This window comes from Coffea arabica, chromosome 3c, assembly GCF_036785885.1.
Source record: "Coffea arabica cultivar ET-39 chromosome 3c, Coffea Arabica ET-39 HiFi, whole genome shotgun sequence".
Lineage (NCBI taxonomy): Eukaryota > Viridiplantae > Streptophyta > Magnoliopsida > Gentianales > Rubiaceae > Coffea > Coffea arabica.
The window spans coordinates 604,871-632,028 of record NC_092314.1 but is presented as its reverse complement, the minus strand read 5'-3'; the positions used below and the strand labels follow the sequence as shown (position 1 = coordinate 632,028).

Here is a 27,158-nt window from a genome sequence, read left to right as displayed (position 1 = left end):
GTAAATATTTCTTGTAATAATAATTAACAAGAAACCGATTTCATAACCATAACCCACTTGGTACCAACATGAGATGTTAAGCTCGAGATCGTTGTTCTGAAAACACTATTAGTATGCTAAGCATCCAATTAGTAATAACAAAACTGACAAGTTTTGACGCAAAAACCCGTTAATTCGCTCAGGATTTTCGGGTTCCAGCCATTATCATGGCCTAGTTTGTTAAGCCAACCTACAGCCGGTTGCCTTATTTCAATTGGGGCCCAATTGTCATGAGAGAGATGTTCATGCTGAGTTGTCTTGTTAATGCTTCTTCTGCCTACGGACCGGTGGAAAGTAGAATGTACTAGGGGTGCAAACGAGCCGAGTTGAGTCGAGATTTATCCTTATCGAGTCGAGCCTTAACTTAATTTCATCGAACTCGAACTCGAGCTCGAGCTCGACGAGCTGGTAATTTTCAAGCTCGAGCTCGAAAAAAATAAAAAATAATTATTTTATTTTTAAAAAAATTAATAAAACAATATTTTTTCTTAATAAATAATAAAATATTAAGGATATTTATGTAATTTTACTATTAAAAATAAAAATAAAAAAAATAAATATATATATACTCGAGCTCGCGAGCCTTAATGTTTTGAGCTCGAGCTCGATATTGATCGAGCTCGAGTCGAGCTCGAATCGAGCCGCTCGCGAGCGGCTCGATTCGTTTGCACCCCTAGAATGTACTTCCCACACTAGAAGATATTCTACTTTTATGGGGTAATGGGAATGGATTGCTGAGCGAATGGGCGGATAGCATAAAGTCAAAGGCATTTGGGGACATGGATTAAGGGCCTCAACAACAATTGTTAGTACAATGCGTGCACTAATCGAAGAGATGTGCATACTAACTTCAAGTCATGTATTGCGCAAAACAAAAAAAAAAAAGCCATGAATTTATTAGAATAACAAGTGTACAACTACAATAATTTTTGGTACAAAATTTGTAAAGGCAAATTTTAAGTTTCGAAAAGAGTACTTTTAATACTTTGCTAAGTAGTACAAAAAATAGTCCATGAATGAGTATTCAGAAATGCAAAATCAGTACTTCTAAAGGATAAAATCAATATTTTTCTAATGATGAATTACTCACATTATGAATGGTAATTAGTTTTCGACATTACCAAAATTAGGCACTGTGGTAGACTCACTCTGGAGATCAGAGAAATTATTTTTGTATGACACTCATTTTTTAGGCTTATAAATTTATTGTGTTAGTATTATTACCTTCATTGTGCTGTACATTATATGTTATAATTGGCGCTCGTCCAAAGAAAGAACACGGGGTTGAATGACCCTCAAAGAAAAAGGGCAAATTATTTGGATGGTCGCTAAATTTTTAAAATCATCGAGTTTTGACTATTAAACTATTAAATGTCCAGTTTTAATTACACTAAATTATTTAACGTTTAAATTTGGAGCCGTTAGATTTAATCGTTAATTATGCTATATTCGAGTGCTCGCATGATTCACAAAACAAAAGAAAGGGACATAATTAACAGTTAAATTTGGCAAAATGACTCGAAATCTAAATTTTAAATAGTTTAATGATTAAAATCAAACCTTTAATAATTTAGTGGTTAGAATTCAATGATTCTAAAAGTTTAGTAACTGTCCGATAATTTGTTCAAAGAAAAAAGGTTTGAATGCCCCTCAGCTAGTGACAGAACATTGGATTGAATGACCGCCACGACCCCAAAAAGAAAAAAAAGAAAGAACATTGGCTTGTGAATCTCACGTGGCCTAAGTGACACTTGACCAATCAATGAACCAGAGATTTTACTCTCTCAGCAAGTTGTCGCTTACGTTGCGAGTCCTCCTCTCCTTCGTTCGTTCCCTCGCTCTACTTTTCGGCTCAAAGAATTAACTACAAATGTACGGATAAATAAGGGATCAATCGAATCTTTTTTATTAAGTTTAAAAGTTATTAAACACAATATGTTGTTTAAATTTGATTTGATTAATTGACGAATCAATTTAAATTAGTTATTATCAATCAAATTTGATTTACGTATTGAGTAACTTAATTCATGTTGCAGCCTTAGGAATAAAACAAAAAGCGGAATCTTATTCAAAATTCCATGTGAAAAGGTAAAGTATTTTTCCTACAAGAGATTAAAAGGAATACATCCAATCATTATTTGACAATTGATAAGATTAGGCGTGTAGAACTTAGCATAGCTTTCAAAGAAGTTAAATTTTCATTAATTAACCTAGATTTTAGTAACACATGAAGTAATCATAACAAGAGGATTTTTTCAATTATGCTGTATTAAACTTATTATATAAAAAAAATACAATAATCACATTCGTTGCACTTTTTGTATTTAAATATATTTTTAAAATTAATAACATATGCTTGCAAAATAACAATAATAAAACATGAGGGTTTTATTCAACGAGATAAAAAAAAAGGTTTTTTTTTCCAACCAGTACAAGGCATCTATTAATCAAACCTATCACAATATAGTAGGTTATGTCAATGATATTATTGAAATTTGAAACGTTAAAGCATGCAAACCACGCCCTTATAAAAATGCATTTGTATGTTGATGCTGTTCTTAACATGAATATATATATCATATAACAGATCGTGTGCGGTGCGTGTGCTTCCTATAACAGATGGTCTCTCAATTAATATTATTTGTGTGTGTGTGTTTCATTTCGTTTCGGAAAAAAACACTATCACCTGGTGGTGTCTGTGTGCGCGGAGGGGGTTGGGGCACTATCCCACATCGGTTGATCGTGAGATATTTATTTTGGATTTAAAGTTCATAGAAGTATTTTTTTATCATCAATTAACTGGATGAATGTTTCCTGTGGATCCTTTAAATTACTTTCGTGCCGATTAGCTGATGCTTTCTGCGTGTCTCTCATTATTTGTACGTGTGTGTGTGTTTCATCCCGTTTCGGTAAAAAAAAAAAAAGTTGAGTGAAATCTGAAATAATGGCAAATTATGAACAGAATACTTTGTACGCCATCATGTCATCTCAACTTTGGCACAGCCAAAATACATACGAATGATATTTATATGTTGTGCAAAAAAACTCTAAAAATCGAAAGAAAATGGGGAAAAAGTAGGACTGACTCAGTTCCCAGCTCCCAAATTCAGCTCTCTTCTCTTACCTCATTCAATGAATCAAATGAAAAATCAGTCCAAGCTAACTTTCTAGCTTCTCCCTCCCCGATTGGAAAAAGGAAAAGAAGGGGATTCAAGAAATTAGAATCCGCCCCAGAATTAACAGGGACGAGGAAAAAACAGGGTGAAGAAAAAAGGTTCTTTCTTTTTTAAAATTCAAGACAAGAAGAAACCCTATACATCTGCTGCGAAATTTCTTGACACTCCCAGAAATTTTACCCAATCGGGTCCTCTTATTAACTCCATGTCTGTCCTAATTCAGCTTAAAAATCCAAACTTGTAACACACACTCAAGGTGAGCTTGTCCTTTCCTTCTTCTTCTTCTTCTTTTTCCTTTTCCTTTTTCCTCAACACAGATGGCCTCAGGGGGAAGCAGAGCATCAAGCAGTCTTCATCATCACCATTCTAAAGGTAGAGGTCAAGCTCAATCTTCAGGGACAAGCCAAAATGTAAACTACAGGGAGTCAGTCAGCAAGGCTGTGGCTCAGTACACGGTGGATGCTAAGCTACATGCTGTATTTGAGCAGTCTGGTGAGTCTGGCAAGTCCTTTGATTACTCTCAGTCCGTTAGAACCACCACACACTCTGCTCCCGAGCAACAAATCACTGCATATTTGTCTAAAATCCAGAGGGGTGGTCATATTCAACCCTTTGGTTGTATGATAGCCGTAGACGAGGCTTCTTTCAGTGTCATTGCTTATAGCGAAAATGCTCGTGAAATGCTTGGTTTAACTCCTCAATCAGTCCCTAGCCTCGAGAGGCCTGAGATCCTCACAATTGGGACTGATGTAAGGACCGTTTTCACCCCTTCCAGCTCTGTTTTGCTCGAAAGGGCATTTGGGGCGCGAGAAATCACTTTGTTAAATCCGATTTGGATTCATTCAAAGAATTCTGGGAAGCCCTTTTATGGAATTCTGCATAGGATTGATGTTGGGATTGTAATTGACTTGGAGCCTGCTAGGACTGAGGATCCTGCTTTATCAATTGCTGGGGCGGTTCAGTCTCAGAAACTAGCTGTGAGGGCGATTTCACATTTGCAATCACTCCCCGGTGGAGATATTAAGCTTTTGTGTGATACTGTGGTTGAAAGTGTGAGGGAGCTTACGGGCTATGACAGGGTAATGGTGTATAAATTTCATGAGGATGAGCATGGTGAGGTTGTGGCTGAGAGCAAAAGGTCGGATTTGGATCCTTATATGGGGTTGCATTATCCAGCCACCGACATTCCTCAGGCATCAAGGTTTTTGTTTAAGCAGAATAGGGTTAGGATGATCGTGGATTGTCATGCTACTTCCGTTCAGGTGCTCCAGGATGAATCACTCATGCAGCCTCTATGTTTAGTTGGTTCAACACTTCGAGCTCCTCATGGTTGCCATGCCCAGTACATGGCTAATATGGGGTCAATTGCCTCATTAACTCTTGCAGTCATCATTAATGGAAATGAGGAGGATAGTGTTGGGGGCCGGAATTCCATGAGACTTTGGGGCTTGGTTGTTGGTCACCACACTTCTGCTCGTTGTATTCCTTTCCCTCTGCGTTATGCCTGTGAGTTCCTAATGCAAGCCTTTGGGCTCCAATTGAACATGGAGTTACAATTGGCTTCACAGTTGTCTGAGAAACATGTTTTGAGGACACAAACACTTTTGTGTGATATGATTCTTCGAGATTCTCCAACTGGGATTGTTACACAGAGCCCCAGTATTATGGACCTCGTGAAGTGTGATGGTGCTGCTCTGTACTACCAGGGAAAGTACTACCCACTGGGTGTGACACCTACTCAAGCCCAGATAAAGGATATTGTTGAATGGTTGTTGGCTTACCATGGGGACTCAACAGGATTGAGTACTGATAGTTTGGCCGATGCAGGGTACCCCGAAGCAGCCTCTCTTGGTGACGCTGTTTGTGGGATGGCTGTTGCTTATATTACTTCAAGAGATTTCTTGTTCTGGTTTCGCTCCCACACTGCCAAAGAGATGAAGTGGGGTGGTGCAAAGCATCATCCAGAGGACAAAGATGATGGGCAGAGGATGCATCCACGTTCTTCTTTCAAAGCATTTCTGGAAGTAGTCAAAAGCCGTAGTTTGCCATGGGAGACTGCTGAAATGGATGCAATTCATTCCTTGCAGCTTATACTACGAGATTCATTCAGGGATGCTGATGGAAGCAATACAAAGGCTGTTGTTCAGAATCAGATTGTGGATAATGAGTTTCAAGGGATGGATGAGCTCAGTTCTGTTGCCAGGGAAATGGTTAGATTGATAGAGACTGCAACAGCACCAATATTTGCTGTAGATGTTGAAGGCCGTATAAATGGGTGGAATGCAAAGGTTGCTGAATTGACAGGCTTGCCTGTTGAAGAAGCTATGGGGAAGTCCTTGGTTCGTGATATTGTTAAAAAAGAATCAGCAGAAACTACTGAAAAGCTTTTGCTGCATGCTTTGAGAGGTAGTCTTCTTCCATTTAGTATTTATTTTCCTGTCTCCTCCTGCATTTTTTTTTTGGATTCTGTATGTGTGAAAAAGGTTTGTCTTGAAGTCTTGGGTTACAACTAGAAGTTGTTTTTGCTATTTCCAGTACTTAAATACTCCTGTCAATAAGGGATATAGATGGGCTTAATCAATTCTTTGCGTATTTTATTATGATAGTAGGCTGCTGACGTGGATTACCAGTACTTATGTAGTTTATTGTACATGGGTATTCTAATATTGACTTAAGTTGATGCAGGTGAAGAAGATAAGAATGTTGAGATAAAGCTGAGGACATTTGGAGCTGAAGAAAATAAGAAAACTGTATTTGTGGTGGTCAATGCTTGCACTAGCAAGGATTACACAAATAACATAGTTGGGGTTTGTTTTGTTGGTCAGGATGTTACTGGCCAGAAGGTGGTCATGGACAAATTTATTCACATCCAAGGTGATTACAAGGCCATTGTACACAGTCTAAATCCACTAATCCCACCTATATTTGCTTCCGATGAGAACACCTGCTGTTCTGAATGGAACACTGCTATGGAAAAGCTCACTGGATGGAGCAGAGGGGAAGTCATGGGGAAGATGTTAGTAGGGGAGATTTTTGGGAGTTGTTGTCGGCTGAAAGGTGCAGATGCTATGACTAAGTTCATGATTGCTTTGCATAATGCAATTGGAGGCCAGGATACTGACAAGTTCCCATTCTCTTTTTTTGACCGAAGTGGGAAATATGTGCAAGCTCTCCTGACTGCTAATAAGAGGGTCAATATGGATTGCCAGATTATTGGAGCTTTTTGTTTTGTTCAGATTGCAAGTCCTGAATTGCAGCAGGCCTTGAAACTCCAAAGGCAACAGGAAAAGAAGTGCTTTTCAAGGATGAAAGAGTTAGCTTACATATGTCAAGAAATAAAGAATCCATTAAGTGGTATACGCTTTACTAATTCACTCTTGGAAGCTACAGATTTAACGGACGACCAAAAGCAATTTATTGAGACAAGTTCTGCTTGTGAGAAGCAGATGTCAATGATAGTAAGGGACGTTAATTTGGATAACCTTGAGGATGGGTGAGTTTATTATATTTAGTTCAACCTTTTTATCAGTGCATTCACAACTGGAAAGTGCTTACATGGCATGATTGTTGCTAATGTTGTTTTCATAGTCAAAACACAAATTCTGAGTTCTGACCAACAAGGAGAAATTGGCTAGTAATACGAGGCATTAAGTTTTTTAGCAACTCTTAGGAAATTATTTGATTTTTCTTGAGGTTGTGCTTGATGCTCTTAGGAAGTTATTTGTAATTTGTTTAAAGGTTTAATATCTCCATGCAATCTTAAAGGTTGTTTAGTTTCATATCCTGCTGAGAAAACTTTGAATTGTGATTTTTGGAAAACTTCATATGACTAATGCTCAATAGCTGCCATTATTTGCATTTCTATGATTTTCTTTCTTGCTGAAATTGCATATTTCTCTATTAGCAGCTTATGAAATGTGCACTTATGCTTCAATGCTAGATCCTTCTTTGTGCTTTCCGTCAAGCTAACTTGGTGAAGTTTTTTGGATTTTAGACATGAAAATTCTTGTGGCGACTCTTGTAGAAATAAAGCATCAAATTGACCAACTTAGTAGAATTTAGTGACCATACGTTCATTCCGTTTCCGTCTGTTCTCCAGTAGGCAGCCCTTGCGTGTAGAGTCATTGTTTACTTTACCTATTTTACCAGTCTGAGGATAGTCATTTGGGGAGCAAATCAATGAGTTTCTTTTCAGTGCATCTCATCTCTAGTCATGACCTGGCTTCTCTCTTGAATATTTTTGTGAGATTCTTTTAGTCTTTTAGAAAGATTTTGCATTTCTGATGTCCGTTTGAAATAAAATCTTATTCCGAAAGTGTTTTGTGATTTGCTTATGGACAAGTCATATGACTGATTCCTAGTTTGTTTTTGGGCAGGTCATTGGAACTTGAGAAGTCAGAATTCTTACTCGGGAGTGTAATAGATGCTGTTGTTAGCCAAGTAATGTTGTTGCTGAGGGAAAGAGGTCTACAACTGATCCGGGACATTCCAGAGGAAATAAAAACCCTGGCTGTTTATGGTGATCAAGTAAGAGTTCAGCAGGTCTTAGCAGATTTTTTGTTAAATATGGTGCGTTATGCACCCTCTTCTGGCGGTTGGGTGGAAATTCAACTAAAACCAAGTTTGAAGCAAATTTCTATTGGGATAAACATTTTGCACATCGAATTTAGGTATGTTCTCCATATTTTGCTCAAAATGTGTTCAGTAGGATACATATACATTTTAGTTTTAGCATATGCTTTAACAAGTCATGTTTATTCACTTCACTGTTTCTTCTGCATTTGAAGTCACATGCCTGATTTCATCAACGTGAACAAAATTAGGGTCTATGTTGAAAGATGTAAATGGTGCTAGTTGCAAGGATGGTAATTAAAGCAGGAAAAGCTCCTAAACCAACCACCAATTAAGTGCTGCCAGAACAAATAACAATTATTGCAGATGCTTGTCTTCAGGCTCAAGTTGTTCCATATCGTTCATGGACGTTGATTTTGCCATAAAATTGTGTGGCTACTCTGACTCACGGCATTATGTAGAGAATTGCTGTTAAAAATTTAAAAGCTGGCATATTTACCAAGTAATCTGAGAATTTTTATGCCATGTGCTATCTTGGTGAAACAATTTTTGTGCACTGGTTCTTGTGAAGGATTGTCTGCCCTGGTGAAGGTCTTCCTCCTGAACTTGTTCAGGACATGTTCCATAGCAGTCGATGGGTGACCCAAGAGGGGCTGGGCCTGAGCATGTGCAGGAAAATTTTGAAGCTTATGGATGGAGAAGTTCAATATATTAGAGAGTCAGAAAGAAGTTATTTCTTGATTACACTTGAACTGCCCATGCAGCGGAGAGGTTCAAAAAGCGTGGCTTAGTCTATTAACGGATTGGATACAAACCAACTCTCTGGTTCTAGAAGCAAAGCTAGTGCTAAATTTCCAGTGTTTACTCGGAAGTTAATGCTTTCCTTGGCAATCAAAAGAAGCTTTATTTTGTGGGTACTGAAATCCAATGTCAGGATCTGCGGCATTTCAGCTATTTGGCCTGTTATCGTGCCATTGGTGCCCATGCTTGACTGTTGCTGTTTGCCACCAGTATTCACATGGAGCTGGAAGATTTCTTGAAATGTGACAGGGATACGTTTACTAATGACTCGTCAAGTTCCCTTCCCGACTGTGTACTGCATGCAGTATACATGGGGCCAAAAGGTCAAAGCAGGTGTTTGTAGTTCTTGGCTTAAAGATAACCCTGGTGATACGGTTCTAACAATAAGCCTTGTATTGAGAAGTATATATAGCCTGTATAGATACGGTTCTAACAGTAAGCTTGTATTGAGAAGTATATATAGCTGGTATTGTTAAAACTGAGTATAGATCGTCTCAGGTCTTAGGGTATCCACATGTGCAGCAGTTTTACACTTTTACTTTATGGGGTGCTTGAAAGTTTTGATCGTCTTGTCTTGCTACTTTCTTTCGGGCTGTATGATAGCATCATTGGTCTATTTCCTGATTTCATAATTGTAATAATCTACATTAGATAGATTAGACTGATGATTAAAATAAACAAGATCCTCTTTGAGAGGACTTTTTGGTAAATTTGCATAACCTAGATTAATTTATGTATTCGATCCATCTTCCAGGAGATAAGCGAATGCAAGTGATCGATCTGGGCGGAGTGGTCATGAACTTAATGTTACTTGTACAAAATTTTAGGTTCATGAAATTAATAGACTTCCTTTAGTCGTAATTAACACGGTGACATGCCCTTAGTATGGTGGAAGATAACTTTTGACATTTTTGTCGCCCAGTCGCATATGTCTCTTCTCAGAGCAGGGATGGCAACGGGACGGGGTTGGGACGATGGATCCCTCCCCCATCCCTCGTCCTGCTGCCCACAAATTCCTCTCGCCCCCGCCCTATCCCCAGTCCCTTGCTCCCCCTGCCCCGCCCCGCTTCCATCCGCGGGACTTATAAAAATTTATTATGGTTAATTTTTTGCAAATAATCAAGTACTGAAATATCAACACATCATCAAATTATTATTCATTGTAATTTTACAATTGAAACTTATAAAAACAATCAAACAAAAATTAGTTGAATACAATCTAACATGATGAAATAAATATAACTAAAGTAGTCAAGTTTTCACTTTTAGCACAAATATAATCACTAATTCATTATTGTGCTTGTGCTTTTTTTAAGAAAAAAATGTTATTGTATTAAGTGTAATTAGGGATTTAGTATAAATGTATTAGTAAATTTAGTATAACCAATTAATAATTTGTATTAGTACACATATATAATTATTAGTATAATAATATCAATTATATTATATATACTAATAGACATCATATAATGCATATAACTAATAATATCATTATCATAAGTTTGTAACTAATTAAATTATATATTATATATAATTATATACATATATATTTTATATATTTATTTTTCTAAAACAGGTGGCAGGGCGGGGGTACACTCCCCCGCCCCCCGTCCCCCGTCCCGTTACTAAGTAGGGGGGGAAATTCCCCCCGCCCCCGCCCCTGCCCTCGCCCTAACACCCTTCCCATTAGCCCACCGCGCGGGCACCCGCCACCATTACCATCCCTATTTCAGAGTCTATTAAGTATGCGGATTATGACTCTTCTACTAGATTCTTGGTCAAGATAGTAAGTGTGGATTCTGCACGAGTTGAAGTAGATCACAGATAGAAAATGGATATGGAACTAGTAGTATTGCCTATGAAGAAGAGAACCATTGATGAGGTTTTGAAAGTTGGATCCTGTTTGATAATCTAATTCAACACTTAGACTTAATGGATTTAGATTTTAATATATTTAGACGCGTTTGATAATAAAAAATTGGACATATGAATTAATTAAGTGGTATCGAATTTTTTAGGTAAAACTTGTTCCCAAAATTAAGTGATGAACTATTCGCTTATAACTGAATGTGATATACACTCAAATGTATTAAATTTAATATTTAACAATTAAATAATTTAATAAATTTAGAATTTAGATTTCAGATTTCAGTTTTATTAAATGCACTCTTACTCCGTTTGGATTGGAATTTTATGATTTTTTTGTTTGAAAAACATACTAATGTATGTGAAGTAAAAAATAAAAAATTGAGAAATGTGTTTGAGGAAATATTCAAATTTTTTTTTAAAAAAAAAAACAGTTTGACGCAGAGCTCTTGACTACCTCGTGTTACTCAATTCTCGTGAGAAAACTCTTGAACCACCGTTGAACCATACGAATGCATCATGCATTCTCATATAGATTTAGAAGAAATCACGTATAACGACGCACTAATAGAAAATAAGATTCGAGTCCTTGATCTTTTACCTCAGTCACTCGCTCACTCACAATACATGTGGTGGCCAAGCCAATTCCATTAGATGAAGTTGGGTCTCACGCAGGACTCAAGGAGAGCAATATTCCCCGGTTAGTAAAGGACAAAAAGAGCACGAATTCCTGTTTAGTAGTACTGTACCGTCACCATGACATGATGATGCAGATCAGAATAGTGCTCTAATGGAATGATTAACATATAATTGAAGTTAAAAAGTGAGGAGTCGTAGAACAGCACTACCGACCCACTTGCCTTTCATTGAGGGCAGAAAAGTCAATCCGTAGTGTCTCCAAGATAGTAGTAGATGCTTATATTATATAGCTTTTGGTTTTCTATTCTGGGCCCCTCTACGGTATATTCCCGTTCAAGGAATTGACTGATGCTTTATGCATTAGCATATCTTTCTTCAGCCGTCAATTTTTATCACTTGGGCACTTGGGCGGGCCGGGTGTCATGTAGCAGCTGCGGAATAGTATACGAGAAAGCGAAATCCCTCCTCTATCATGCATTCGTCGGTGAAATTCATGTAAAATAAGATAAATTAAATTATTTAATAATTATTATTATTATGAAAAAATAGATAATTGCTGAAGCCCTTGGAGAGGGCTTCACCTTTAGCTATATGTTGCATTGATTACGAACTTGTAATTAATCGAAAGCCCAAGTGACCCTTGTTTGTGATGAATAAGAGCCACTTTTGACCTAGTCTGGCCTTCTCGACTCCCGGAGATGAGCACGCCTCTGAACTTGTTAGCTAAAGAAGTAGGGTTGCAAATGAGTCGAGTCGAGTCGAATTTTGGGTTAATCGAACCGAGTTTTGATTAAATTTTATCAAGTTCGAACTCGACGACCCGACAATTTAAAGCTCGAGCTCGGAAAAAAATAAAAATAATTATTTTATTTTTAAAAAATAAATAAAATAATATTTTTTCTTAATAAATAATAAAATATTAAGAATATATATGTAATTTTACTATTAAAATAAGAAAATAAAAATATATATGTATACTTAAAATAGAAAATATATATACTTAAAATAAAAAATATTATATATATATATATATATATTCAAGATCGGGAGCCGGCTTGCGAGCTAACAAACTTAATATTTTGAACTCGAGTCTTGAACTCGAGTTCGAACTCGACTCGAGTCGCTCGCGTTCGATTCGTTTGCAGCCCTGTTATTTTAGAGAAGGATGTTATAATTGTTATTGAACCAAAAGGAAAAATGGGTATCATGCATTGAAATTGAATGATCATCTTCCTTCCTCATTTTTTTTTAAGTAGTAAAATTGTTTGGGAAGTAGTAGTAGTAGTAGTAGTAGTATATCATAATCAATTACTCTCATTTCATTCCCGTGATGCCTATCATTACTTATGTGCATCCAACCACAATCACGTCGTGCACGGAAAATGGATAATAACAAAAAAAAAAAATTCAGAAAAAGAGAGAGAGAGAGAGAGAAATCAATCAATCTGTCTTGCTTCAAGAAATGAAAGTGACCCAGAATAAATTTGGGGATAAGAATTGAAGAAAAGATGAATAAAACGTAGAGCACAAAGTAACAATCATCCTCTAATCAAATCAAGCAACTGTGCCACCTAGCCTTGGTTTGCACTTTTAGTTATATATATATTTTGGTTTTGGTTTTGGTTTTCCTTTTTCTGTGAAAGGAAAAAAAGAGGGATTCTTTGCATCGAAGTAAAATGGATAATTGTATGATGATGATGATGATGATGCAGGAGGGTCTTGGATTTTGAAGACATGACATGATGGTCATCTGAGGGCAAAAAGAAAAGAAAGTAAAGAAGGCAGTGCAAAAACCTGCATTGCTTTCTCTTGCTGGAGCAATAATTTGGTTCCTTGGTGATGAAGGTTGGGGAACAGAAATGCTTGCTTGTCCATATGCGGTACAATATTACTTGTACGTGTCCAACACCCAGAAAGGTAAACTCCGCTTTGTACTGATTTAGACAGCCTTGCATGTTTATCCCAGTCCCAATCTCTTCTCTAAGTTCTTCGTTGCAGCTCACAGGAGGACAACCGCGGGGAAGGAATTTGCAAATAGTCAAACACCCTAAAATTAATAAACTTATTAAAATTTCACAACCAAAATTATGTGGGACGCAAATCCTACACTTGTATTCGGTTCAGGCAGGCCGGATTTGGAGCCTCCACTTGACCCGCTTTCCAAGAAAGAACAAACAACTTGCATCCACTACTTTTTTCACAATGACGTTAGTGGATCTTTTGAGCTCCCGGGTTGGACAAGTTTTCGTGGAAAAGCTTTTGAAGTACTGCTACTGTTTTCTTAATATATTATTATTGTTTAATCACTTTTTCTTTAAGAAAAAAAAATATATATATTAACTTTCCACGCATGCATCGCACGTAAATTTTTCAACAGAAACTCCAAAAAATAACAATTCAAACAGGCTAAACTCAAGAAGTAAATATTTAGACATCTTTCGTAACAATTCTGCGTGTTGTCCTTACAGATAACTTTCAACCGCTTATTTATCCTTCAGTTTATTCTAGTTTTATTTTAGTTGAATTAAGCATCAAACCTTGGCATTTGGAATTGCCATTAATTAAATATAATATATTTATTTAGATGGATTCAGAGGTGGGCAAATTGGTAATTTGACTCTTAGGTGTACTCGAAGCCAGTCCAACGAACATATGGGATACTCAGGCCATTTATTAACAAAAAAATTCCCCAGGAAAAATTAATACGGAAAGAAAGAGATGGGAGGCATTAAAAAACCAGACTGGATTTAGTTGCTTGAACCTTTTAATTTGAAATGTGGGCCAACAACACTTCACGCGCCATAGCCTATCCTTCTCCTTCCGAGCCAGATACATCACGAAGCAGCCGGGAGACAGTTGTTGCGTGCACATCACGCGCCACCACGGAGAATGGGATTGAATTTGGCGGTCATCACTATAAACAAAAAACCGGTCGAAGTGGTCAGCTTGGCAGAGGATGGATTTGATAAAGAAGAAGAAGCCACCAAAATCCAGAACCGCCCACCCGCGTTCAAGACAAAAGAAAGAAGAGGGCGAACAATAAACCACATACAGTAGACATTTTCGCAACAATCCATTGATTAAATCTTTTTAATAATTCTTGTTTTACATTTTTAAAAAAAAGTCCTCAGAGGAGAGAGAAAAAAGAACCCAAAATGGTACAGTACTAAACAGTTTTTCTTGACCTTTGAGGACCCATCAATCAACTCTTTTTTTCAGCTCCAATTCATGAAAGTATGGATAAACATGCTTACAGAGGTTGAATCTCTTTTTTGAATTGTTTTCAGATCCATTTATTAGTTGGGAAAGCAGTCCTTCCAAAAAATAGTAGTGATATATGTTCTTCTTTTTGTGTTTTTGAGCACGAAAGGCTAAAGATTTTAGCAAGAGTCAAGTTGGGTGTATTTTTGTGTATATTATGGTAGAAGATTGGATTTTTTGAGGTGGGTTGCGATTAAATTAGCCGGAAAATGGAAAATATTGGGACAAAATCGGCTGCAGCTGGAGCAGGAGCAGCAGCTGCAACACCCCCAGCTGAGGAGCTGCTGAAGAAGATTCAAGAATTGGAAGAAGGGCATGCCCATTTGAAGCAAGAGATGTCTAAGCTGATGATTTCAACCACTCATGAGAAATCTGAGAGGCAGCAACAAAGGTCTCATTCTATATCTCCTCAGCGTTCTCGTGGGCCGCGGCGGCTGGGTAGTGGTGGTGCTGTTGGCTTTGAGGGTGGCATAGTGGCCGCGTGGAAAAAGGGTTCTGCTTCTTTTCGGCATTCCTCACCTTTGAGAAGGGAAAGTAGGAGTAGGGATGCGTATGCTGCTGTTGGAGGCGGTGGTGGGCCGACGGCTGTAAAATTTACTGACAAGCAGTATTTGAATATATTGCAGTCAATGGGGCAGTCTGTGCATATATTTGATCTTAATCGTCGTATTATTTACTGGTGAGTAATTCGATTCGAAATGGAATTCATAGCATTAGTAGTTGCTATTTCTGTTTATATTGTTGTATTTATTATGTCATAAGGTTTCCTTTTATCTTCCTTATCGTACCAATTTCAGTAGTTACTATTTGGCTCTTTACCATTTTCATATGTCGGTTGAAAATCTGAACTGCATAGTGAAAAATGTTCAGAAGTAATGTGGCTTGGATAGTGAAACTGCAATGATGGACTATTTCTTTGGTCCTCTTTTTTGTGTTGTAAATCTTGGACCTAGGAAGGAAATTTGAAACTTGGTAACTTGTATAGGGCAATACTGACGCAACTTGTAGTGCAGGAATCGGAGTGCTGAGAATCTTTATGGTTATTCAGCAGCTGAAGCTTTAGGACAGGATCCCGTTGAGCTTTTGGCAGATGCCCAGGACTATGCTATTGCCAGCAATATAATCGATCTCGTGGCAATGGGGCAAAGTTGGACTGGTCAGTTCCCTGTCAAGAACAAGAAAGGAGACAGATTTGTAATTGTTGCCACTGATACCCCTTTCTATGATGATGATGGCACTTTGGTTGGAATTATTTGTGTATCTACTGATTCAAGACCCTTCCAAGAAACAAAGGCAACATTGTCAGGGGCAAGGCAGCCAGAAGCCAATTCAAGCTTTAGTAGGCCTAAAATGCTTGCTTCTGCTAAACTTGGGCTTGATCCTCAACAGCCTCTTCAAGTTGCAATTGCCTCGAAAATATCAAATTTGGTTAGTTTGTAGTGTTTTAAACATTATCCATTATTAAGTTAGTGATATGCTGATGTTACAATCTGAATATAGGCTTCCAAAGTGAGCAGCAAGGTGAAGTCAAAAATAAGGACTGGAGACACGAGTACTGATCATGAGGGTGGTAGTGAAGACAATAGCGTTGATCATCTCTCTGATCATGGTATCTCAGATGCTGCCCTCTCTGACCATAGAGAGGATGCGGCTTCTAGTGGAGCTAGTACACCACGAGCAGATGTGCACCCTTCACCATTTGGAAAATCTTCTCAAGCTACTTATGAGGAGCTCTCCCCCGGAAACAACTCCAGAGGTTCAGGGGATGAGGGTGAAGGAAAACTGGGGATCTCTAAGATCATTACATCAAAGGCAGAGGCATTGATCAGTAAAACTGGTTTAACTTGGCCGTGGAAAGGAAATGATCGAGAGAACTCTGAGTCAAAGGCTACTCGTTTTGTCTGGCCATGGTTACACAATGACCTAGAGAATGACTTGGATCAACAGAAAACATCTGCAGCTCCAGCAAAGCCAGACAATCAGGAAACTAACAGGATGGTTAATAATGAGGCTTCGGGCTCCTGGTCCTCATCATTTAACATTAACAGCACAAGTAGTGCTAGTAGCTGTGGAAGTACAAGCAGCAGTGCTGTAAATAAGATTGACATGGATAATGACTGCTTGGACTATGAGATCTTGTGGGAAGACTTGACAATTGGGGAACAGATTGGGCAAGGTAAACAATTTCCCATTTTACGGGTTCTATTATATCAGTTTTCTCAATCTTCATGCATGCACAACCCCCTTTAAGTACCTAGAAGGCTGTAATTTCAGGAAATGGCATTTTTGGTCTTACCTTTTTGAAATCATTGGTCTAACCTTTTTGGTCGTGACTGTTTGTTTCTTTTCCTTGTATCCTTCCTTGAACAGGATCTATTTAATAAGTTTGTACTTTTGTCCTTCAGTTTTAAGGAGACAAGACATCAAGACTATATGCATTATCACCGATTATTACAAATTCAGAATAGGTTCTTTTTTTTTTGAGGGACATTTTGATTAGCTGCTCAGCTTTATTAGTGTTAATATTGTCTGAATTTTTATCTCTCTTTGTTTAACATCGTCTGCATTATGCCTGTGCAGGTTCATGTGGAACTGTATACCATGCTCTGTGGTATGGATCAGTATGTTCTTTAGCTCTTCTCTTTTAGTCATTTGTTACAAGGAGAATTCAAGAACAATTGTCACTATCCAAATTAAACAGTTCAAATAAGATGTGGCTTTCCAATAGCATAATTTAAGTAAAAGTGTGTGTGTTTTAAATTCACAGCATGTAAATCCCTGGCTCCAAAAGTCAAGGCTTTACTCCTAAATTAGGTTATAAGCTAAGTCTGGAAGCTAGTGCCATCAAAACTTTTGCATGATTGGTGATTGGTGTTCTTTCTTTTTCTATATGATCATCCTTTCTAGAGCAGTAGGATGCTGGAAAATGGCTATAATTTTGTAGTGCCTTTGTTATGCAGGACGTCGCTGTGAAGGTGTTCTCTAGGCAAGAATATTCTGAAGATGCGATATTTTCCTTCCGACAGGAGGTGAGTAATGTGTTCTCATTAATTCTTGGCTTCTTGTGTCCATACACTTGAAAAGTTTTCTGTGTGTTTAAATTGCAAATACTCTTCAAAAGATGCTAGAAATGATCTTTATGGTAAAAGAATATCATTCCAGTTTTTATTGTTAGCTTAATTTGCCTTTGAGTATTGCTGCTAGTTCGAGTTAACAATTGTATATCTGTTCGTGTGATATGTTAGTCTATGTGCACACAGGCATGTATCTATAGATGGGATAGCTTTAGAATCCTGTGTGTATATACTTGTTGGATGCTGATCTTGTTCACTTGTAGTGCTCCCTTTCCTTCCTTTCTTATTTTCCTGAAAAGTTATCTGCTATGTGGGCATCTACCTGATGCATGTATGTCGTGTTGTTTAGGTGTCTCTCATGAAAAGATTGCGGCATCCAAATATTCTGCTTTTCATGGGTGCAGTAACCTCGCCTGAACGTCTCTGCATTGTAACAGAGTTCCTGCCTCGGTTCGTTCTCCAGTTCCTTCTATAATACATTCTTCACTTTATTTTATCTATTCTGAGAAGAAATGGCTAACGAGCCATGTTTCTTGCATGAACTTCTGCATGTTAATGTAGTGGAAAATTTTATTGGCTGAATGACTTACGAATTTCTTCTTCCTCTTTTGATGCAGTGGAAGTTTATTCAGGTTACTACAAAGGAATATGGGCAAATTAGATTGGAGACGTCGTATTCACATGGCTTTGGACGTAGTGAGTAATTCAAAGTCCGTATACTGTGAATGTTGTTGGTTAACAGACCCATGTTGTAGCTTGATATGGAGAAGCAGGACATGTGCCAAACCGCAATTATTATGATTTATTAGGCTTGAAGCCAAATTTTTTCTTTTTGCTTGTAGGTTTTTGACCTTTTTTTTTTTGGTGGGAGAAGTGTTTTCGTTATACTGTTTGATTTTTAATTTTTATTTTTTCAGGCACGAGGCATGAATTATCTTCATCATTGCAACCCACCTATTATCCATCGAGATTTGAAATCTTCGAATCTTCTTGTTGATAAGAACTGGACTGTAAAGGTGTGGATTTAGGTCCCCTAGCTGCTTAATTTCCTGCTTGGATGTTAAAAACTGTTTATTGAATTGAGTTTCGTGAAAACCTGAATTTGTTGTTACACAGGTTGGCGACTTTGGTCTGTCACGTCTTAAAAGAGAAACATACCTGACCACCAAGACAGGGAAAGGAACGGTATTGAATTAAAACATGCATTAACCTTTTTGCTATACTGACATGATCAGTTGTAGTTTCCGGGTTGACTGAGGCTCTAAATACTTCATTTTCTTTCAGCCTCAATGGATGGCTCCAGAAGTTCTTCGAAATGAACCCTCGGATGAGAAGTATGTCTCTACCAGAAAATATTTAATGCATATGCAGCCATATACATAAAATATTGCTGATTAACTTTTTTTTTTTTTACTTTAAAATATCTAGGGCGGATATATACAGCTTTGGGGTGATATTGTGGGAACTTGCCACTGAAAAGATCCCTTGGGATAACCTCAACTCTATGCAGGTACTTGTTTTGTCTTTCTACGAAATAGCTTACCTGAAAACTGGGGATAGAAAGAGCATTTGGTCGTGCAGGTTTAATCACCTTTTCGGTACTTCTCCAGGTAATTGGAGCTGTAGGATTCATGAATCAACGACTTGACATTCCTAAGGACGTTGATCCGCAGTGGGCAGCAATAGTTGAGAGCTGCTGGCATAGGTTTGTACCTTGGCACTGAGAATCTCCTTTTTCTTTATTTCTTTTTGTTTGATAAGATGCAACAAGTATTTCTTAGCAATTTGCGGCTGAATGAAGAAAGGATGAAATCTTTATCGCATCTGTTATGTGTGTGCATTACGTTTTAGTTAATAGGACTGAAATGGACATGTTGCTAAATTTCATATGTTAAGGATGGGGTGATCTCGTAGTTTCCTAGTTCAAAGCTCCGCTTATACTGTAGGTTGATCCATCGATGTCTGCATGACATTTTGAATTTATCAACGAAATTGTCATACTGTCGAGATTGAGTACCCAGTCTTCTGCTATTATCTTGAGTTTTAATGTTTCAGGGAATATTATTTAGTTCTATGTGATGTTGTGTGCATTAAACTGATGTGAAAGTAAATGATTTTTCCCAAACACAGTGAACCGCCGAACCGTCCAACCTTCCAAGAACTAGTGGAAAGGCTTAGAGATATGCAAAGACAGTCTGCCATTCAATTTCAGGCCTCACGAGCTGGCACAGGAGATGGCAGTCAGAAAGAGTTGTAGACACGTCGTGTAACTTGCTCTTTGCTTGGAACATTCAGCCACTTCTCTCTCAATGGTAACAAACGCTGGTGGCAGGTTGATGATTATGGCATTGCCATGAATGCTTGCTTGCAATGTTGAAAAAGCTCAACCCAAGGGCTGGTCGATATGATGTTTGCTAATACAAGAAAGTTTGATGCAGCAAGTTGTCATTTGTGAAGCCTGTCAAATCATACACTGGTAGATTGTATCCAATTGCTGGTGCTATCGACGACCTCTCAAGCATGTCCATCGTGTGCACTGGCAAATTTGTTGTACGAGCAGAACAGATATCATTCAGAGATGGATGGGATCTTAACAGTTTCAAAGCAATCAAAATCTGTGTATAGAAAACAAGAAACTCTAGGAACTCTACAAGTCCAACTGATACTCTGATTTTGCCGTTGAAGAGATCTGTCTGTAGCTTCGTGATTTTTGGTGCAATTAGTATTATTTCAACAAAGTCGATAAATATGTCTCTGACAATATTCTGAGCTAGATGAGCATAATTGCCTAATAAATTTGAGACCTTATCCGGGAGTGTAGCTATAAATGAGGTTCTGTTGAGATGTAGCTTAAAGAAACTACAATAAGAAGACCATGGCGCATCAAGGAGGAGTATACTCATACTGCATGTATCACAGATTACGAATTTTACAGAACCACAAACAACCAACATATCTGCCCCGGTTTGGGGATGGAGATGAAGCAAGGGAATTTTAGAACACAAATTAATCTAATTCACTTTCACTTTCGTCATGCAAGGGAAGCTGTTTGGCACATAGACGGACAACTTCTGTTCAGCTGCGGTTGAGGAGAAATGCCAGTTGAATGATGACCCTTATCGTCTCTATTCTTGATAAATTGTTAAAAAGTGCAGGTTGATGACCCGAGTGATTGGAATGCCTTTCACCGGGTTTCTCATTACATGAAAAAGAGAAATCAACTAAAATAAACAAGTACTAATTGACAAAAAACAAAATCTCAGAGCATAAATTTCACCGATATTGCGGCACAATTTTACAAGCAGGAAATGCACAGCTAAGCACGGACACTTGAGAGATTGAAAGCATGCTCAAGTCCCGTAATGGCCCCAAACACAAGTAAGAAAAGCCAGCAGGATCCAGTAAACTCGTCTTTGAAGCTCGAATGGCAGCATTTAGTTAAGCAAAGCTCGAATGGCAGCAACAGGATCACCTTTGTGCTCACGCAAAGTCCTTTCAGCCACCTTCTTGTCCAGCTGTGGGCAAGTTTTAAAGCTATATTGTTAAAAAACGGAGCACAAAGCAAAAGGCTGCAAATTCACGAACGAAAATAAAAAATGATACAAGCCTCTAGTTCATTGGCAATTATATCAACATGTTCTGGATTAATCTTGACTGCAGCTAATTCCTTTTCCCTGCAGAAGGAACAAAACGTTGAGAAGCTACACATAACCCCACAGTACAAACGCATTTTAAACACTGTTAACTGGCTTAACTTCAATTACTGCTGACCACTCGAAAATAATCATTAAAAGAACAGCATTTGCATTTGTGATGAGAAATTTTGTAAAGCAGATCTTTAAGCTGAACCACATGAGCACGTGGAAATAAAAAGTTGGCCAAAAAAAATCTAAACAAAAAGGAAAAATGTTGAAGAAGGCCACAAAAGATAATTCAAGTTTTAAATACTTGAGCTATGGTAAAATGAAGCATGATAGTATGCCCTCCAATGGCATGAAAAACCAAATCTGTAGTCCTATGGCTAATTGCAGACAAACGTTCTGAGAACAACACAGCAGGGTAGGTTGAGAATAGAAAAACCAACATAATTATTGAGCTTACCTTATAAGATATCTAAATGGACACAAAATAGCTTGTCAAATTTGATAATTAGACAGAATCCATGGCCATATCACATGAATATAAAATCAAACATGCTGCGTATTCATGTTGTAAGTCACTATAATAACTACGTAAGAAATTCATCACGAGGCCAAGAAAAGCCCAAGGAGCCACATTACTTCATTTTCTCTACACCCCACAGGCAATTCAAGCTTCCCCAAAAACTATTTCTTTGTTTATTTACTTTATATGATGCAGTACAATAGTATGAATCTCAATCCAGCATGAAATACCAATCAATTATGTCTATACATGTTTTACAACCAGTGGGCCACGTTTACAGATTACATCTTCCATTCCATCGAAAGAAAAAAAAAAAAATAATAGAGAAGCATTTGAAATCTATTTCCAGCTCCACTAACGAAATAATGTACAAAAGTAAAAAAGGAAAAAGAAATAGCTCCAACCTCAATCTCATGGCTTGAAGATCAGCTTCTTTGGATGCAGCAATTGACGCCATAGCCTGAACTAATTCAAAGTAAACCAGAGGTAAACAACAGAAATTGGAGAATGAAGACAAATGAATAGAATGTGGGTATTGTGGGTTGGTACCTCCTGAACCCGGGTGGAGTCGAGTTGACGATCCTCGACTCGGTCAGTGAGCTTGTCGAGGGCTTTGCTCTGCTGCTGCAGGTCCTTGGAGTCCACCACCATCTCTATTCCTTCATCTCCTCCCTCCGCTTCCATTTTCTCCTCTGCCCTAATCCCTTTCCCTCTTCTCCAATTTCTTTCACGATAATTTCCAAAGCTCTCTCTCGCGGATGGAGAATTCGTTAATCAAGCAAGCCCTACATGTCTTTTGAATGCCCTGTTTTGTTGGGGATTTTGTACGGAAAGATGTTGGAATTGTTGGGCCAACTGCTGGGCCTTCTCACTCCACGTAATTTTGGGCCTTTTGGCGTTTTTTTTTTATTTTTTATTTTATTATTGTTATGATTGTTGTTAGTTGTTATTCTTAATACGAACATCTAGACTGATCCTGAATTGAACTTAACTGGATAAAACCTCGTTGGAATTCATATTGTGACAGTAATAATAATTGAGCTGAGTATTCTGAATTATGCAAACTGGTTAGGGATTTACAGTCTACGAGTTATAAACTATAGTTTTTTTTTAAAAAAAAAATAAAAGGGTTCGTGTATGACTATTTTATATTACAATTTCTATTTTTCTTTCACCGTTCAAAAAATTTTACATTGTATGCACGGATGAAAGAACCCAAACTTTTTTACATTACAAAGAGATCTATCAAATACTACTACTACTATGATTTCTACTACCATATAACTTCAGTATGAAAGAAATGATGAATTACCACATGTTACTATTGAATTGGTCCGATCAAGGCTCAAGCAAAGTAAGTTTTCTTATAATTTTCTTTACATTAATGGGTTTAAATCATGTTATATAACGTAAATTTAAATTTAAAATTCAAAATATGCACATGTGACGTATAATCATAACTGCTAGTATAAAAAAATCACTATACTGTCAATGTATAAATTTTTTTTTTTATTTTTGATAAACAGTGTGTATAAAAGGTTAATCCTATATCAAATAGGCAAGAAAGTAGGTGTTGTCGAACACGATCTTAGGTCCAAGTCCTTGGAGTTGTAAGCTACATTTGAGCAGAGGATATATAGGCTCCCAGCTGCCCTTCATGCCTGTATATTCCTTCACGACTTGATATATAGATGAATACTTGTTTCGTCATCTTTCTGTGTTTTGTGGATCTAGAAATGTGCTGTGATGGAATATCAAACTAATTGTTTCATCTGCGCATGGAACCGGATAGAGCACTGCATTTGCCCGCCCGCCACACACTACTCTTTTTAAGTAATTGTTGCAATATACTCGGGGATAAATTTTGTACTGATTGGTAATGTAACAATTTTGGCATTATTATGAGAGACAAATTAAACCTGATTCATAATCCAGTTTTATGGTGTTTATAGTTATTATGTGCAGCGGTAACTCGACTTCTGAGTGGAGTTTTACTTGCATTAGGGTAGTTGGAGTTAGTTTTCAAGTACAATGAGTTAAATCATCAGAATGTGTACGTCAGACACAATGATCAAGATCTGTTCTCCCCAGATTTCTTTCAGTTGCTTCATCAAAATAATCTAATATCCAACCAAGACCAACTTTGGAAAGGATCTTAACATCGACCAGCATCAATCCTTAGTAAATGGTACTTGGATACATTACATTTATTTGTGCAAGTTTATTAAAAAAAAAAAAAAAAATTGGACAGGGTATGCCCCTCTATTTTACTGACTCGTAAGCCTCCAAAGGGCTAGTACTAGGAGCAAGTCCGATCCTAACTAACTACCACCCAAAGATTTACAATTGTGAGGTACTCTTAACTTGGAGCAGGTCTCATCCTGTACAGTATTCACATTGGCAGTTCAGAGCCATGCTGGGAGCCATTGCTTGCCATTGATGTAATCAATAGAGAGGAAAGGAGCTACTTCTTTGTCATCGAGTTGTTTTGACCACTTAGCTCGATCTTTTGAAGCAGACCCTGGACCATGACATTTATACTCTGCAAGATATACACGGCTGTTGCAGTTGTTTGCAACATTCCTTGGATCAGCTAGGAGCACAATGACAATGAAATTACTCAAGAATACCCAGTATCCAGTGATCCAAGTATGATGATTGCAAGCCATTCTGGTAAATGTATCCTAAAAACTCTACTTAACTATGATTCTTTGCGTTTTTTCAGAGCGTTATCGAATAGGGTATTGACTGAAGAACCTTTAGAGTAGCAGTTCCATAACATGACTTGAAGCCAATTATGTTTTCGTTTTCTGAACATTTCATGCAGTTGCATATCATTCGTCAATCACCTCATACTCATCGTGGCATTCTTAAGTTATAATATTTTCTCATTACTGCTTAAGCTTAATTAGTAATGAATATATATATATATAGGGAACTAGTCCTTACTCTGGACTGCCAGCATAGCTCCAATTCGTCCATCCTTGAGGCACAATGGTCCTGGAGAAGTAGGTGTTTGCAAAAACAACTCGAGAAAAGGGTGCATTGGCTCTACCCAAGTACAAGCTACCAACCCCATAGATCTTCCCTCCAACGAACACAAAACCACTGTTTTCACCAGCACTTCGCCTGCTGTGAGCTGTGATGGATCCATGGATCTCTGCCCTCTTGTCTCCAATCACGAATATCTCGCAGTTCTGCGTTACATCGTCACATCACATCACAGGTCTTTACCCATTTCGTTTAATTTCTCGCAATATTGCACATACGTAAAGAATCATGTATGAAGATGGCATTTACGATATCTACTTACATGGAACATAGACTGACCGCGTCCAAATATGAAATCGATGGAACCCTGAATATAGCAATTGTCGTAGTAATGCCTGCCTTTGTAATCAAAGAGAGTGTTGTGTGAGCTAAAGAATGCACAGTGGTAGAATGCAACTTTATCTGCCCCAACAAATGCTGCAACTGACTGGTTACGTGAGGTATAAGCAATCCCGGTTGGAGCTTCATTCTACCAAAACAAATCAATTACTACACATTTAATCAAAGACTAAGACAAATTAAGGGAGATGCTCTAAATTTAAGCAATTTTAACCGAGGATCTCTTTGCCGTTATATAGTTTCTAGAAATGAAATGAATTTAAGTCCGACATTACGCTACAGAAGTTGAACCTTGAAGCTAATACCGAAGGCAACGAAGTTCTGTGATTCAACAAGGAAAGCAGCAGACTGGTAGTTGTCGACAGAGCTCTGAGACCAAACGATGGATGTCTTACCCTTTCCATTGCCTCTCAAGAATATAAAGGGTTTATTACGAGGTATGTGCACCTTCTCTCTGCAATTGTTACAAGTTCAGAAAATGTTATCACATCAATATCTTTAATTTTACCGATGGATGGCAAATCAATATCACATCAGAAAATAGCTTTGAGCCATCATTCCACCGATGGATGGCACATGGTCCTTCAATTTTACAGTACAAAGCAATTGTTCACACCATTAAGTGATCATGTACCAAATGTATTACCGGGACAAACCCAAAGAGAAATTGATACTTTAGATCCCAGTATTATGCCTAGCTAATTGGTTGGAACAAAAGTACACTTCTTACTATCTAATAGTCATCTACAGTTTTCAAGTACAGGCAGCGCCTTTTATATCTCTAAATTTTGTTAAATTAATAATGGCATCAACTTTTGTTGCAATCGCTAAATCAAATGATTATGATCGCCAATCTCATTTCATCTCGATTAAAAAGTGAATTTGATCGTCATCCCGTTGTTCTTGCTTTTTGCCAAAAAAAAAAGAAAAAAGAAAAACAGATAGATACTTGAATCGTATTTTGGCTTTTCCTGGCAATTTTTGGTATAAGATCACCTGTAAACACCTTTCCTCACATGAATAATGGTCCAATTGGAATTGCCTTCTGGAACAGCATCAATTGCTGCTTGAATGGTCCTGAAGTCTCCTTGTCCACTAATATCAACTATTGTTGCTCGCCTGGTACCAATCTTCTGGGTCAGGAGATTGGAATCGATCACGTTTCTGTCCGAGGAGCAATGTACAACATCTGAAATGAGGACAGACATGACTAGAAAATGTACATAGGCAACATTTTTTGCCCAGGGAAGCGTTGAAGAAGATGAAGGCATTTTTAGAAGTGGAACCAACTGCCCCAGTTCTCTTGAATCTTAAAGTTGGCTTTGATTGAATTGACATTCACTATAGGAGTTGCTTCTAAAGATATTTTGCATGCATGTACTGATTTGGCGCATCGAAGTTGGTGCGAGGAAGGAGCTTCCTCTAAATTGGAGGGCGTCCAACAATAGCTATGCGGCTGTTATGCAATCCGTCCTTGATTTCTGTTGGTAGGTAATGGGTAGGACTCACAACAACACATTTATATTTCTGGTAATTAATTTTGGCTGAGGCTCAAGTGAGAAAGAATGCAATATATTTCACCTTTGTACCTAGTGTGTGTGGTATATTAATCTTCTCTTCCGCTTCAGATAGACTAATGCGGTTTCCATTTACTAATTTTAAGCGTGTCAATTAGGAAAAATTGCATCAGTCGTATCTCACATATAAACTGATGTGAGAATTCAATTCCTCAATATGAAAATGAGCGATTTTAATCTCTATCACATGAAATATGCTCTTTTTTTTGTCATTCGACATCTTTACAAGCTAATTTTGATCGAAATAAATTACGAATTTATTGCGTGCTTCATATTTAAAGAGTGATGAACACATCCTGTGCTCCATATATAGTTTCTATTCTATTCAGGCTGACACACATTTTGATCGATGCTCACTCCGCCAAACGTACCGTTCCTCACTGGTCTCGGCCATAAACAGGCCACTAGCCCCAGAATTCCTTATGTTTGGGCCAAGCTGGAGTAACGCTTTAATAAAAATGATGCACGGAGAAGTTGAGTGGATTTTGAGGTCACAGCACGCGCTCGGGAGGGGATCATTTTATGCTTCCATGGCATCTTTTGATCATTTCTTAAATGGCTCTCTCAGAAATACATAGCTATGGAATTTGATCAATTCC

The 27,158-nt window shown here is 37.8% G+C and overlaps 4 protein-coding genes across 5 annotated transcripts; 2 read left to right on the top strand and 2 right to left on the bottom strand.

Annotated features, from left to right (window-relative positions):
• The first annotated feature begins 2,900 nt into the window (after nt 1-2,900).
• LOC113733874 (phytochrome B) lies at nt 2,901-9,298 on the top strand. 2 transcript variants are annotated; one of them, XM_072081648.1, is made up of 5 exons: nt 3,096-3,471; nt 3,543-5,621; nt 5,901-6,708; nt 7,592-7,885; nt 8,359-9,298. In XM_072081648.1, the coding sequence occupies exons 2-5, from the start codon at nt 3,836-3,838 to the stop codon at nt 8,576-8,578; spliced, it is 3,108 nt and encodes a 1,035-aa protein (XP_071937749.1). In that variant the 5' UTR covers nt 3,096-3,471; nt 3,543-3,835; the 3' UTR covers nt 8,579-9,298. The 2 variants fall into 2 exon arrangements, with proteins under 2 accessions (XP_027115886.1, XP_071937749.1); XM_027260085.2 differs by having other exon boundaries at nt 2,901-5,621.
• Nucleotides 9,299-14,088: 4,790 nt separating this feature from the next.
• LOC113733872 (uncharacterized) lies at nt 14,089-20,135 on the top strand. Its single transcript, XM_027260083.2, has 13 exons — nt 14,089-15,033; nt 15,368-15,782; nt 15,855-16,530; nt 16,935-16,975; nt 17,315-17,383; nt 17,778-17,878; nt 18,046-18,124; nt 18,346-18,444; nt 18,545-18,613; nt 18,713-18,762; nt 18,857-18,938; nt 19,039-19,133; nt 19,559-20,135. Exons 1-13 carry the CDS (start codon nt 14,564-14,566, stop codon nt 19,683-19,685), a joined length of 2,373 nt encoding a protein of 790 aa, XP_027115884.1. The 5' UTR covers nt 14,089-14,563; the 3' UTR covers nt 19,686-20,135.
• A 395-nt stretch (nt 20,136-20,530) lies between these two features.
• LOC113733873 (uncharacterized) lies at nt 20,531-22,396 on the bottom strand. The gene is made up of 4 exons (XM_027260084.2): nt 22,142-22,396; nt 21,997-22,052; nt 21,036-21,102; nt 20,531-20,943 (listed from the first exon to the last, which is right to left on the bottom strand). Exons 1-4 carry the CDS (start codon nt 22,274-22,276, stop codon nt 20,863-20,865), a joined length of 339 nt encoding a protein of 112 aa, XP_027115885.1. The 5' UTR covers nt 22,277-22,396; the 3' UTR covers nt 20,531-20,862.
• Nucleotides 22,397-23,799: 1,403 nt separating this feature from the next.
• On the bottom strand, nt 23,800-26,266 carry LOC113735309 (probable pectinesterase 67). Its single transcript, XM_027262329.2, has 5 exons — nt 25,979-26,266; nt 25,274-25,436; nt 24,906-25,112; nt 24,542-24,789; nt 23,800-24,151 (listed from the first exon to the last, which is right to left on the bottom strand). Exons 1-5 carry the CDS (start codon nt 26,251-26,253, stop codon nt 23,998-24,000), a joined length of 1,047 nt encoding a protein of 348 aa, XP_027118130.1. The 5' UTR covers nt 26,254-26,266; the 3' UTR covers nt 23,800-23,997.
• Nucleotides 26,267-27,158: the final 892 nt, after the last annotated feature.